The sequence below is a fragment of the Syngnathus typhle genome, linkage group LG11 (assembly GCF_033458585.1).
Source record: "Syngnathus typhle isolate RoL2023-S1 ecotype Sweden linkage group LG11, RoL_Styp_1.0, whole genome shotgun sequence".
Classification (NCBI taxonomy): Eukaryota; Metazoa; Chordata; class Actinopteri; order Syngnathiformes; family Syngnathidae; genus Syngnathus; species Syngnathus typhle.
Genome location: NC_083748.1, coordinates 11642220 through 11656646, shown reverse-complemented (window position 1 = coordinate 11656646; position 14427 = coordinate 11642220). Strand labels below are relative to the sequence as shown.

At 44.0% G+C, this 14427-nt stretch overlaps 2 protein-coding genes across 5 annotated transcripts; one reads left to right on the top strand and one right to left on the bottom strand.

Moving 5' to 3' along the window:
• The first annotated feature begins 191 nt into the window (after positions 1 to 191).
• LOC133162077 (carbohydrate sulfotransferase 11-like) lies at positions 192 to 8291 on the top strand. The gene is made up of 3 exons (XM_061291013.1): positions 192 to 627; positions 4451 to 4530; positions 6742 to 8291. Exons 1-3 carry the CDS (start codon positions 534 to 536, stop codon positions 7582 to 7584), a joined length of 1017 nt encoding a protein of 338 aa, XP_061146997.1. The 5' UTR covers positions 192 to 533; the 3' UTR covers positions 7585 to 8291.
• Positions 8292 to 8321: 30 nt separating this feature from the next.
• Positions 8322 to 14232, bottom strand: LOC133162074 (solute carrier family 41 member 1-like). 4 transcript variants are annotated; one of them, XM_061291007.1, is made up of 11 exons: positions 13839 to 14232; positions 13644 to 13712; positions 11980 to 12087; positions 11769 to 11840; positions 11516 to 11660; positions 11302 to 11448; positions 11000 to 11144; positions 10854 to 10933; positions 9839 to 9973; positions 9619 to 9767; positions 8323 to 9409 (listed from the first exon to the last, which is right to left on the bottom strand). In XM_061291007.1, the coding sequence occupies exons 2-11, from the start codon at positions 13707 to 13709 to the stop codon at positions 9245 to 9247; spliced, it is 1212 nt and encodes a 403-aa protein (XP_061146991.1). In that variant the 5' UTR covers positions 13710 to 13712; positions 13839 to 14232; the 3' UTR covers positions 8323 to 9244. The 4 variants fall into 4 exon arrangements, with proteins under 4 accessions (XP_061146993.1, XP_061146991.1, XP_061146990.1 ...); XM_061291009.1 differs by lacking the exon at positions 13839 to 14232 and having other exon boundaries at positions 8322 to 9409; positions 11980 to 12038; positions 13644 to 13721; XM_061291006.1 differs by having other exon boundaries at positions 13644 to 14232.
• Positions 14233 to 14427: the final 195 nt, after the last annotated feature.

Here is a 14427-nt window from a genome sequence, read left to right as displayed (position 1 = left end):
TTTTATCATTAATCGCTCCAGTCCCTAACTAGCAATGACGTATCATATTTAGAATCCCATCAGTGTTCGTTTGCATTCACGCTAGCTTCACCAAATCAGAAATTAGCAACGCATGATGATATGACGATATCACATTGTAATTGTATTGAAGGGCAATGTGAGCGTTTTATTTTGAAAGGTTCAGCAGCTGTTTCCGGGCAGGGGAGGGAACAGTTAACTGGGCACGGACGGACGGACCCTTTGGAAAAAAGCCACCCGGGCGTCGAGAGCACCTCTTAATACAATGCCTCGCCTGCTTTAACACGCGCGTTTGGACTGGCTTCGGTACCGGGCCAACCTGCGCTTCCGATCCCGCTTCTTCATCACTGGCCACGCGAGGATGCTCTGGAAGTTAAGGAGCAGCAAAGGTCAGAAAGACAGATCGGTGCCCATCATCAAATAGACAGCCGGCGGTCCGAGCGAACAAAAACACCTTTTTGCATGAACCCCTGCAAGAACTGGTCGTCAGCTCGGTCTCCTCCTGAGGATTCAGGATGAGGAAACCTAAAAACATTCGAATGCTTTTTGCTCTGAGTCTAGGATGCTTCGTAATGGTCATTTTCTATTTCAACAGCAATGTAAAACCAGGTGAGTAGAAAGCAACAGCATGAGAAAAAAAATTCTGCAAATTCTCTCATCTATTTTTATTTTGTGCCTTCAACAGATGCAACCAAAAATCGCTTTACAGAACCTTTCTCGTGAAATAACATTTAATACAAGCGAACATACAACAATGCAATCACAACAACTACACTTATACATTCGCCTTATTGTTTGCAGCAGCTCTGGATGGAATAAAGCGTCTCCTTTCAGTAGTGGATCATAACGCATCGGGATCACCCCGTGCATGACGTCACACATCTCCGCCGCGAGCTTGAAAGTTTGTACAAAGTGTCCCATTTCAATTCCAAGCGCCCCTACCTCAATTGTGCATCTGGATGCAAATGTGGCGCACACACACTTGTCCTCATAAGACGCTGAAATATTGGCATTTAAATGCCGATTGTATTTGTACAGTCATTAAATATAAATGTGTTGATACGTACGTATGTGGGTGTGTCGTGCAGATGTATACATGTTTTACATGCTGGATAGACGCAAAGGTGTGCGTGTGCGTGCTGATAAAATAACAAGTACGCATAGTGCAACCCAAGACAAAATTTAACCAGATCTTTTTTTTGTTTTTCCTGTGAGGCAACAAGCCATCAAGCTTGAAGCACAAACATAAAACGTGCATGGATCTATCTGTACTTGGTGTTGTGCAAACGACCAGCTGGACCGAGTGTGTTTTCTCTCACCAAAAATCACTATTTTTTGGTGAGAAAATTAGTAAAGTAATAAAAGCACACCGACAGAAGTGATGCAGAGATGCCACGGACAGCCATGCCTGGTGCCTACACCAACCCTGATTTAGAGGCATCGCTTCCTGTTTGTAAAATAAACACAAATAAAATGTCCAAATACTGAAACGTAGATAAAGTGTAGAAAATGATACAAACTCGTCACACGCAGAAATGAGGTGAGGAACAATTTTATGAGAAAACTGCTTGGTGTTTCCTCAGTTGGGTGGCAGCTGGCAGGTTGCGAAATTTGCCCGAAGGCCACAAACCTTTTCCAGGTCCTTTGGCCATCACACACAATGGCCTCATTCAGATACAGACTACCTTGAAATATCCGATGCCAAGAAAACGTATCTCTCCCGTGCTGCTCGGTGGGAAGAGGTAGGGGAGTTACTCCCGAAAATACGCAACATGAAATGAGAGTTATGTATTCAATTGTTATGGATCCAAACGGACCTGCCTCATGTGCTGTGCGAGAACAATAGGTCGCGATTTCCGTGTTTGTCAAGTGTTTGCATTGACCGTGTTGCGTGCTTACAATCTATATCTTACATCTATTTAATTTTGGACAATGGGGAGGGGGAACATTTGCAACGGCACATTGACGATTTGAAAGTGAAATAATATCATAATTAAATGCAGTAGTTTCCCAAGTTTGCGTTCATAAAAGCTTGCTTTCGTTCTGCTTTGGCATCATCGATTAAGTCAATATAGTCAAGTGTTGACAGACCTAACAGAGAACAGTCACATATTAAAACAAACTTTGAACTGCCTCTCTTTAGCTTTGCTTCGATAAAAATCATTACGCAATAAATCAAGATTTAGATGCTGTGTGCTGAAAAGAGTGATTTTACAAAATGGGACTTATTGGTACAGTGCCTTTTTCATTGGCGGCTAGGTGATGCTCCACTGATTTTTACAGAATGACAAAATCAACATCTGCTTTTACTTTAGAATCCAATAAATGAGTCACAAACTGACCAGTTTCAAAACGCTTGCTGAGCACAACATTAATCCCACTTGATTGATATTGTTCAATTGTTCCATAGTTGTTTTCATCACGAAATAATACCAAACAATAAATATGGCGGTGGTTTTATAATACCACTTCATACAAAATAACATTTTATCCAATTGATCCATGGAATAATCAATGGAATAATCGATAAAAAATATTCATTAGCGACAGCTCTAGCTATGTTTTTAGCATTGTTAGGATCTTCCACATTTCTCTCCCTTTTCTTTGTTTAAAAAAAATCTGCTCCAAACTTTAGCATCACCTGCAGTACGCTCACTGCGCCAGTTTGTGCCCTCTTTTTTTTCATTTTCAAAATGACATGTGACTTCCGAAAGGAAACTTTATAGCAATATGTGAGGCTCCGCACTAACATTTGCACTCCTTGCACCCTTTTTTTTACAGCATGCATATGCAACTAGTTTGCAACAGATGGGATGTTACATATGCAAATGATCTCTAATCCTCCATCTGCATACAGTCTTCCAAGCTATCGAAAAATACTCATGGCACCACCCACAAGCCCTGCCTTTGCGCTAACACCCTTCAAACACACATTTGCGGGTAAAAAGATCAGGCCTTCCCTTGTACAGTTTCTCGCTCAGTAAAGCTTTTTGGCAGGAATGGGAAGAAGGGGGGGGGGGGGGGGGGCTAAAGACAGAGGTTCGTTTATGACCCGGACCGGACTAACACACATCGTCTTCTATATATATTTTGCATTTTTTGCAAAAGCTCCTGTTTCGGAACAGGAATGCAGAGGCGAGAAGGCCTTTGCTCGTTCGGGTCTAGACAGGGTTAAACCAATACCGTGTTTTTTTTTTTTTTTCTTTCTGGATGAAGCAACAGTGGGTGGGATGGGGCTGTGGGATTTCACAAACAGCAGATATACTGTACTGTTTGGGAAATGCATCCCATACCCAAAAGTTGGACAAATGCAAATTCAAAGGGAGGACTGTCTCACATTAAACAGAAGGCAGCGGCGCAAATAGCGGGGGTTCCAATGTTCTCTAATTTCAAGAGATGTTCTTTCAAATATAATTGCTAGCCTCCATGTTTCACAATCGCTGTGTGATTGATAGCCGAGCGGCCCGTTAACATTCACACACACTTCGCAGTGAGACAGGAGCAAAGATAAATATAAAAAAAACATAAAGACACCAGTCTTACGGCGTGTGCCCCCCGCATCTTGCCGCCTGCTAAATGTTAGCTCGCTGTTGCCATGACAACAACCTGACACATTCCAGTGACTTCATCACAGCCAACGTTCAATGTCCATTCTGTCACACTGCGTTGCTCGTCCAGTGTTACTTGTGTCTGTGTGTTGATACATTTTCAAATTTAGTTGTGATGACAACGCTGGAAATTGCTTTGGCTTGTTTTCTCCTTGCAGCTGTCACTCGTAAACAAGCTGTCACAGGTGTCACGTTCGTGCTACGCTCACAAATCATCTTTTGGTATTTGTGTTTTTGTCTTCCTTTTTACAAATAAAATGTCAAATGATCCTGCAGATAAATAGTTTATAAGGCTCATGTCGTGCGCCCGCCTGCCTGCCTGCTTCGTATTAAGTCGAGAACAGCTTGTTTACAAGCACTTTCGAAAGTTGCCAGCTGACAAAAGTGGTTTCATTTCCCATTTGATGGGTGGCCTGCTACTCCAGAGATGCAATTATTGCTGTACAGTCCAATTTGCGTGATTCTGCCCGTCCCCACGTTGTGATTGCAGGCCAACATCTTTTCACGCACCAACAAAGCTACACCACACGTTGAAATGCACACGTTCCTTTTCACTATCTCCAATCCTCCCATCATCAAAATGAGCTGTAGACTTTAAAGAAAGTCAGCCTGTAGTTATCTATTTTTCCTCTGGTTCTATTTTTATCCTCCAAATATTCCAAGCAACCATATCCTGATTTAACGTAATGAGCGTATTCTCCTCACGTGGACCTACTTAATGCTTTAACCCCAAATGTTTTATTTTTCCATCTTTGCACTTGGCTCCGTGCTCCTTCCAGTACGTTTTAATGACTGTTACTTTGTGCTTCCTCACTTTCCCGCAGCCTTGGAGCAACTTGGGGATAGGAGCAACGGGCAGAAAGCCAGGAGGAGTCCTCTGCAGACACTTTACGACGGTGACCAGGTAAGTAAAAAAAGGAGTGAACCCACATTTGTTTTCCTTCCCAGAGTGAGCGTTGCGTTTTTAATATCAGCTGTCCAATGTTTTTGCTTGAGAACTTGCAGCTCTCCAGGGAGATTTGGCCTGCTCCTCTAATTTGAAGCCTTTCCCACCCAGAACATCCAGTGCTCGCTTCGTAGGGGCCAGTTGCTCACGGCTTGAGTGTCCTTTTGGATGCAAACGAAATGATTCCTCTTACGAAATGCCTCCCTGTGTTAGGAAGCAAGCCATACTTCCATTTCACCAACTACATCCTTCTGTTTTCTCACCACTATTTTATGAGCTAGCAAGTAGTTATATACAATCGGGCCTCATGCTGAGAACACTAAATTGCCGTTGTAATTGCGAGCAGGGAAACCACGTTGTTTGGAAGGAAAGCTGTTCGGATTACTGGATACCAGAAATTGATGCTTTCGTTTATTAACAAATACTTTTGTCGAGTCATTTCCACGTGTCTTGCTATTTCGGAGGACAACTTTAACATTTAAATTTGGGGGAAAAAAAAAATTCCACCCTCTCTCATATACCGTATTTTCCGCACTATAAGGCGCACCTTCAATGAATGACCAATTTTAAAACTTTGTCCATATATAAGGCGCACCGGGTTATAAAGCGCACCTTCAATGAATGGCCCATTTTAAAACTTTGTCCATATATAAGATATATACATTTGGCCCGGGGGCTTTGGACTTTGGCTGCTGTAGTGGCTCAATATTGGTCCATATATAAGGCGCACCTGATTCTAAGGCGCACTGTCGACTTTTGAGAAAATTGGAGGCTTTTAGGTGCGCCTTATACTGCGGAACATACGGTAATTTAGCCCAACATTAACGTTGATTTATTTTCTCTTGACTATAACCCTCATCAAATAAAGGTTATATAAGAGCCTATGCTGTTGAATCCGAGCCAGTACATGCAAGTGTATCTAAAAACGGGTCCAAAGGTTCTGTTTGGTTTTATCTCGCTGAATGAAGATCCCGAGCGATACACAAAACTCTCCTAATCTCCCCAGCGTCTTACTCATGCCAATCACTGAGGCTTTTTCTACTTAAAAGGTCAAACATCTTTGCTGAATTACCTCAGTGACATTTATTGATGCGTTTGCCTTGGCGACGTCAAGCAGCAGACAATGACGAACTTTACCGTGACATTTGAGTGCAAAAGAAGGAAAATCGAGTAAATCGAGTCAAGAGCCGTTGGATGCGTCGTACAAATTGCATGGTCTTGCTGTCAGAGCATATTTGTTTTTGTATCACTGAGGTACGAAGGCAAGAATTATGTTTCAGTGTCATGTAAAACTACTGCCAATTTCATTTGGACCGATCTTATGATTGGAACCAGATTGTTTTGTTTAAAAACTCGTGTGGCACATCCACGTGAAGCTTTCCCGCTGAGCTACGCCGTGGTCATCTTGGCGGATACGTTTGTAGTTAATGGTAAGACAAAGATGCCTTTCAGCAAACTATAAAAAAAATATCAACCGCAAATGACTCATTAGGAAACAAAGTGATGAATTGAGCCAAATGGAGAGATGTGTCAATCTAACGGGATGCGCACAGATTTCGTAGACGCCATCCAGCAGCGACTTCTACAGTGTGCCGTTTTCACCACACGCTGAATATTTCATCTTTTTTTTTTTTCTTCTCCGTTTGTCTTTGTTGCTGCGCTGCGGAATCTAATCACTTTGGTTGCGTTTCATCCTCCAGTCACAAATGATTCACCAAAGACTATAGCTTGTGTGCAGCGCATATAAATTTCAATCCTCTCGGGCTGGCCTGACACCCGTGAGAGCGTATCACGGCCGATCTCGGAAGCTGTTTCGAATTAAGAGGCAAAAACGTATACAGGATGGAAAACAATCCATCTTCTTCAAACTTTATGACAGCGCTTTTGGGGTTTTCTGAATAAAAGCTCAGCACTGAACAAGCAAGACTCGCACAATCAAAGATGTTCCCTTTGAGAAGAACTTTGAACCACTGTCCACGTGCTAGTTTGAATTTTATTAAGGAGTTTACACATTGCAGGACGGAACCGTTCCCCTGTGCTATTGGTTGGTGCGTTTTGCATGATCAATTAAAATTTCAATCTTTTACAAAGATTCCAAATGATGCATTTTCGAGTACCTACTCACTCGGTCCATCCACTTAGACTTCTTCATTGTGTCTTCCTTTGTAGGTGGAGTCAGCAGTGCAGGCAATCCATCAGGACCGGCGGGAGTTTTTAGAAGAGGCCTGTCGCGCCTACACCCGAAAGCGTAGAGTCCTTATCCCGGAAGACCTGAAGCACGTGATTGTAGATGACCAGCATGGTTTGCTGTACTGCTATGTCCCCAAAGTGGCCTGCACCAACTGGAAACGCGTACTCATGGTCCTGACCGGCGCCGCCGGATCACACCATGACCCGCTGGGCATACCGGCGAATGAGGCCCACGTCTCCGGAAACCTGCGCACCTTGTCCGAGTATTCAGCTTCCCAGATCAACCAACGCTTGCGCTCCTACTTGAAGTTTGTGTTTGTGCGCGAGCCGTTCGAACGGCTGGTGTCCGCCTACCGAAACAAATTCACACGAAGCTACAACACGGCTTTCCACACACGATACGGCACCAAGATAGTGCGCCGGCACAGGCCCAACCCGCAGCCAGAAGCTTTGGAGAAAGGCAACGATGTCTCCTTCGAGGAGTTCGTCTATTACCTGGTGGACCCGGCCACCCAGATCGAGGAACCCTTCAACGAGCACTGGGAGCGGGTGCACTCGCTGTGCCACCCTTGCCTCATCCACTACGACGTGGTGGGTAAATACGAGACGCTGGAGCAGGACTCCAGCTACGTGCTACGGCTGGCCGGCGTGGCGGACCAGCTCAGCTTTCCTGCCTCGTCCAAAAGCGCCAGGACCACGGGGGACATGGCTGCAAAGCTCTTCCTAAACATCAGCCCCTTCTATCAGAAGAAGCTATACAACCTCTTTCGCATGGACTTCCTGTTATTCAACTACTCTGTGCCAGCGTACCTTAAGTTTTGACCAGGCTGAGGTGTCGCGTTGTACATCCGTAAACGGTGGATGGCAACAATAAACCCGACGCATGCATTTGTTTGGATGGGTGAACCAGCAGATTCGAGACACACAGGGTGAACATAGATATGATTTCATATTTGACTGTTTATGGTGCTCAAGGGAGTACTAGTGCTGGTGGAGTTTGAGGGGGGGTGGGGAGCCCCCCTCTAATATGCGATGGCCCGCCCAAGTGCCAGGCCAGACTTTTGGGTGTTTTCCAATTTGTATCACGAACTGTTTTCCACCCCCCCATATAGTGAATGTTTATCACAATTTTCCCAAAATGTGTTTGTATTTATCTGCAAATTGTTTGAAGATATCCTTGCTCCCCCTTAGCGCCGCCAGTGAGTAGTTTGATTGTGTACATTTGACGTGTTTGTTTTTGTCTTGGTGAATTTGCACAACAAATGTGATTTCTCTGTTGGGGGTGATGTTACAATAGCACAATGAACGTTTCTAATTGCATTTTGGACAGTGAATGTCTCTTATGTGCCTTTTGACGGTCAACCTTTATATGACCCCAGAGATTTTTTTTCGTAAACGTGCCTGTGTTTCGTTTTATAATGTTGTGACAAAATTGTTTTGTATTTATTGTGCTGTTTTGGACTGAATTGTATCAAGCCAGTCAACAAACATTGGCAACATTTTCAAATAAACGTCATGGAGCAACAACATTTATTGGAATAAGGATTGGCGACCGCAACGCTCAAGCATGACAAACATGGACAATTCTAGACACGGAGAAAAAAGTGTCGCAATCTACCGTTTGCATACTACTTCTGCAGCTAAAATATTGCAACAACACCAGAATATGCAAGCCACTCATATTCTTTTATGTCATCTTGGAACCCTTCCTAGAAATCTCTTAAATCTTCCCGCTGTCTCGACATACGCAAGTGTAGAAAACGTGCATTTGGACGTTGGAAAAATTGATAGGCTGAATACCGCACACGCACAGTACATTTTAATTACTCTATTAAATGCAAGATCTGACAGGAGTTGTAAAATTACAACACTAAAGCGCATCATTGATATTTGTTGGTTGTGTCATCTTAATATTTCCACTGAGATGATACTAAAACTATAAACTATACATCAATACTGTTCTCAGTGAGCTGGAAAATATGCAAACTAGTATGCAATGACCTCATTTGGTTACATTCCATCAACTTCAACAAACATTCCCTTGAACAAGAGATTTGGATTCATTCAAATTTTTGGCGGAAAAACCAAACCAACTCTTTGACCTCCCTACTGACGCGGATGTATAAAATGCTTCATTGGTGGAATAATACTGTCTTCTAACATAAAGTACTAGGGGAATATTATGTTTGACATTTTTATACTTGCATCAGTCATTGCTGTCAAACATTGATCTACTTTTGCACAGCATTATTTTTCTATAAGTATGTTAGCTTTCAAAGCTAAGGTCAGCAAGTACACAGCTTTAGTACTTTAAGTTTCTAGTCTGGGTCTAGGGGCTTAGTTAGCTAAACACAAGCCTACATGACAAATGTTGTTGAACATAATTAACTGGCCGGTAGGAAGTGCTGAGTGACTAAGTTTACACAAACTAAATTCCTGCATGGGTGTTCGGGTCCCAGAACGTTGGATTGATCAAATCCTTTCACAAGTTGGTCTTGTGAATCAGTCTGAAGCTTAGGGCTAGAAAACCCGTTCCCAGCAGGTCGCCCAGTGCTGTCAGGTAGGGGATGGAGAAGTTGTCCGGGTCCAAGCCCCTTTGCCACAGCCACCTCACCATCAGGTTGGCTACATGCAGAAGAATCACCACCTGGTCAATGGCAGCAGTGAGATGGAGAAATCATCCTCAATTGTTAAAGAGTCCACTGTCAGACGTGAGAGGAAAAAGCATCAGGTCGGTCTCAGCGACACATCTGTCAGCTTTAGGGAATTACGGCGTCGGCTTTCAAACGCCATCTTCAACTCATCACGAGGCAGGAAGAAGACAGATGTGAGTTAAATGATCAGATTCAACCTCACCTGAAGCAATGCGGCCGACAGGTAACAAAGGATGAAGGCAGCTGACATGGCCGTGTGACCAGCCTGCAGAAGATGGATCATAAACAGGAAAAGGAGATGACCCGGGACTACGAGCATGGCCAACACTCTGGCTGATTTGGAATTCATGTCTGAGCAGATGCAGAAGGAAAACTAAGTACGCATATTCAATGAGTGGATTTTTTTTCCTTGTGTTCTGGACCTGAGGAAAAGAAAGTAGCGTAGGGTCCAGGGCAGCCCGTGCTGATTTTGAATGGCAGAGCTCCAGGAACACTCCAATAGTGAAGGAAGGTAGACATCCTACTGGCCTGGATGGCCACTAGATTTCCTCCAACACCTGCATGGACAAGAAATAGTGCTGATGCCAGTTTGAGCCATCTCTATTTTATATATATATATATTTTTTTATTGCTTTGTTTCACTTTTTTTGTTACATCTTGTGGTATTTGGCATATTTTTCTCGTAGGGGTTACGTCCACTTGCTCTCATCAGCATGCTGACCAATGAGCTTCATCAGCCACTTGTGCCCTGTCCAGATGTTCCTTGTTGTCTCGTCAGTTTGTCCGTATTTGTTTCCTTGCTTCCTTTCACTTCTTTTCGGATCATTGTTTCTGTGTGTAGGGCTTGTAGATTGGCTTGTCGACCTTTTATTTATTTTTTATGATCCCAGCGTGACTATTTTCTATTTTATGTGTTTGAAACTAAACTCAAAAGTTGCCTTGCTTCACTGAATTTGTCTCCCCAATGCTGCCTACTCATGACAATAGTTTTTTTTGTCAACTCAGCCAACAAGTTATACACCCAAATACTTGCGAATTTGTTTCGCAAATTGTACCTGTAACATTTTGACGTTCAAGCAGATGCGTTAAGCGCTAACCGCATGAACATTTATTTGCACATCTTGGAACTAAAATGCACGAGTAGGACCAAAGAGAAGACGCATTTTAGTCATCACCGCAGTGAAGCGCTTTGCTGGAATGCAAAAAGGCTTCTTGAGCAGGAAAGCCAAGCCGTGTCGTGCCGTGTGTGCCGAGACTGCATGGGAGAGATGCAACACAAACACAAGACTGAATACGCAGCTGCTGTTCACTTCAGACGTGTCTCTTTCAATGTCATAACTCTGCTGACTCAGCTGAAAATATGTGACTTCTTCCAATATGAATTGTAATATATTTAAGATGTTTTGGATCAAAGTAATCTTCTTGAGTTCTACCTACCATTGATGACTGGCGTGAACACTGCCATCCCCTCATAATTCGGATCGCTCACCGTCTTATCCAAAATCAGACCACCGACACTGCAAATAATCAAACTAATGACTCAATCTTGTCTGAGAGGAGACAATGTCAAAGTGCCAACTCACCTGCTGAGCGACATGGCCAGAAGAACTGGATGCCAGCCTGACCTCAGAACTTTTCTGATTGCTGTGGACCGGCGGGCGATGAGGACCCACACCGGCGCAAGGAGCAGGAAAAAGGCACACACTGCAAGAGGCAGGTGCCACGTGTCTGCAAATGTGTACAGCCACATTTCATCTATATATTTTCAACCAACCTAACATGCATGGGAAGAAAAGTGTGGACATTGCTGCCCTCTTGTTGCGAAAGAAAATATGAGTCAATTCATTTTCCCTGGAAGCTTTCAAAACTCAAATGAAATTCTCACCTTTGTAGCAGAGAAAGAAGCTGCTGACCCCAGCAAGCAGGGACAAGGTGATGACATCACCCAGGCTGGCCGCGATGGGCGTGGCTATGTTATCTGGGTTGACGCCCACTCTTCTGGACACGATGATCACGGCCACCATCACCAGGCCTGCTCGGGTAGCAAGATAATGACCGCGTACAGTTGACATTTTCTCTGTGTTGTGTATTTGTCTGACCGAGAGACAGCGCAGCGATGAAGGCCGTGGTGACACTGCTGGCACACAGGATGGCGGCGTGGACAACATCCACTCGACCTCTTGTCACGGCCCCGAGACTCACCGCTGCCACGGCAGCGAGGAAACCCACAACGGTGGCCTGGACCTTTGTGGTTTATGAGTCGAAAATTCCAAAAACACACTTAGGTTCACATGATGCGAGCCTGATGAGGACACTTGGAGACGGACGGATGCTGTGAGACGTGTCTATCACCTGGATGAGAGCCAAATTGCAGCAAACTGTCCTCCACCGCTGCTGAGGTTCCTCCAGCAGCCCAGTGTTGGCCTGCACATGGAAGGCCTTTAAAACTTTACATTTGATCCATGCAATGAGAGAGCGCTAGCTAAACAACACTAAAAAAAAAGAACAAACAAAAACATTGTCACGAGTGTTTGGCTGTATATATATATATGTTTCCACTCACGGCTGTTGACAGTCTGGATGCCAATGTCATCTCCAGATTCCCTTTCAGTCCTACCAGGGCTGGAACCAAGATAAAAACATCTGAGATCTCTTGAAACACCGCCCAGTGCTGGAGAACGTCACAAAAATAGAAATCCTGTGCAATTCTTTTTCATCATCTTAAAACGATTGGCTTTCAATTCAAAAAGATAAAACGAAAAAACAGCTAACAGTGTCTCTGACAAGGTGATCCTGGAACATCCTGCTTGATCTGTAATGGTATGGAATGGTACTTGAAGCAGGACGTATGACAGCAGGTCTGTGAAGCCTCTTGTCTCACACACACACTCACACACGCACACATTCACGCACACACGTTCCTCACACTTCACTTTTGATTAGCCGAGCGGCCGAGGCAGAGCGCTGAAAGCCAGGCCTGTCACGGGGCCTCAAAAGGGTCCAAGTACGCAAGGACAAGGACATCCAGAAGGCCAGCAGCTTCTTCTCAGTTCTCATGTCTTCCTTCTCCTCATTCTCCATCCACAGCTCCCTCTCTTGGGGAACCTGAAGCACCTTCTTCAGTTTCATCACGGCAATAATACAATGTCTTTTTCAGTTGACAAATCAGGGTCAAGTGCAAAGATGAGTGACGTCAGAAGTCCAGATGAAATCACAATGTCCGTGATGATGAAAGAATCCAGCCAGAATCTGAATGCATGCGGTCTGCGGTCTCTCTTCGTCTTGATTGTTTTCCGAGCAAGCCGCTCTTTTGCTCTGCCCTGACTCCTTGCATAGCTCCTCCTCCTCCTTCCTCTGCTCTTGGATGTCCTCGGTGGGTGCCGCATCTCCCAGCAGCAGGTGCTCTACCTGCTCACTGACACGTGCTGTCGCCTCCTGCATGTCCTCTTTGACCAATAAAGTCATGCATGCTGTCTATAAACTGACTTTTATCAGTATGGTTAGCCAACTACAAATATACACATATATATATGTGCAAGCCTGCAGTGTAGCGATTACCTTCCGCACTTCTCTCACATACACACACACACACACACACACACACTGAATGACTCAGCTGAAATTCGACTTTGGGACATGGGACATTGCTCTGAGCGGTTCTTTGTTCTCAGCTGCTCCCCCTTCTGACTTGTGTGAATAATGAGGCTGCAGAAGAATAGCACAGGGATTTATTCCCTATGTTGGAGCACAGAACATAGCAAATGGATGCATATTGTACAAAAATATCATTATAATGAATACGCCTCATATTTGTCTGTCTAATCCTTCTATTCATTTGGATTCTACTTCCAAATACAATTGCAGACTCTGTATCAAAGTGTCTATTTGCCCACGTAGTGGTCCTGTTTGTATGGTCACACGCAAGGTCACCGCGACCGCCAAACAGCTTGAAGCTCACAAATCAAATCTCGGCACGTCGGACAGCTCCGTGAGCACATGGACAGATGTTAACAGCTTGTTGAATCTCGTTAGCTTAAGCTTAAGAAATTTCTTGACAGTTATTTCGATGACAAGGAGTTTGATTTAGAATGTTAAAGATGATGTCGGTGAGAGGGAAGAAAATACGACACATTGATCAATTAAGTGCATACGATGTGCTTTCAACGTCAGCATTAGCTATCAAATATATTGTAGTTCCTTGTGCACAAAATATTTATCGTCACTGACCTGCACGTGGTCTAGTAGAACGCCGGCCGTCACCATGCCGAGTCCAGCCAGCATATATGAAGGCATCACCTGCAGGCAGATCATCCGGGAAGATTCTTTATGTGCTGCAAAGGGAAACTTTTCCTCCACCATTGTAGCAACACGAGCTGGTGTTCCAACTTTTAATATGCAAACTATAAGTGAAATGCACTTTACTGGTTATAGATGAGTTCCCTGCTTAGGATGTAGTGGGACAAATTCCTCCTATCATGGGCAGTTGTGGGTGTAGTCCACTTTTTTGCCCAAAGTCCACTTGGACAGGTTCCAGCTCTCCATAAACCTGAAGAGGAGACGCAGAATAGAAACCACAAATAGCTTTGTATGTCAGCTCAGATTTTGAGGAAACGAGCTTTTATCAAAGTGTAGAGACAATCATGACAGTTTCCATCAGCACAAATCAAATCTAATGAAGGGATCTCCTTAAGCGAAATGACATGACATCATCGCAGGTATTATTAGAGGAGGAAAGGACAGCCCACCACTATCTGCTATAAATATCCTCTCCGTACCTCCCAGCCCCAGCAAAGGTTTCAAATTGTATTTGAAGGGCTAAGTTGAAAGTAGCAATATATATTGCCCTTGTTTCTGACGAGTCTGTTGTTGAAGAACAGAAGTTGTTTCTTTTCGATTGACCTTAACAAGCTAATCGCTCACTGAACCAGCAACCAAACAACTGGAAAGGTGTGTGCATTCTTTCATACACTTGTTGCCATTCAAATGTTGCTTTCATTTGCAATATGAGGAA

Bases quoted from the DNA above. Each gene is read 5' to 3' on its own strand.
- LOC133162077 (XM_061291013.1), top strand. From the start codon at position 534: ATGAGGAAACCTAAAAACATTCGAATGCTTTTTGCTCTGAGTCTAGGA. The intron at 628-4,450 runs GTGAGTAGAAAG...ACTTTCCCGCAG, and splicing joins CAACAGCAATGTAAAACCAG to CCTTGGAGCAACTTGGGGAT. The intron at 4,531-6,741 runs GTAAGTAAAAAA...CTTCCTTTGTAG, and splicing joins CACTTTACGACGGTGACCAG to GTGGAGTCAGCAGTGCAGGC.
- LOC133162074 (XM_061291006.1), bottom strand. From the start codon at position 13,775: ATGGTGGAGGAAAAGTTTCCCTTTGCAGCACATAAAGAATCTTCCCGG. The intron at 12,088-13,643 runs GTCAGTGACGAT...GACGTTCTCCAG, and splicing joins TTCTACTAGACCACGTGCAG to CACTGGGCGGTGTTTCAAGA. The intron at 11,145-11,301 runs GTGAGAATTTCA...ACACATTTGCAG, and splicing joins CTTCTTTCTCTGCTACAAAG to ACACGTGGCACCTGCCTCTT.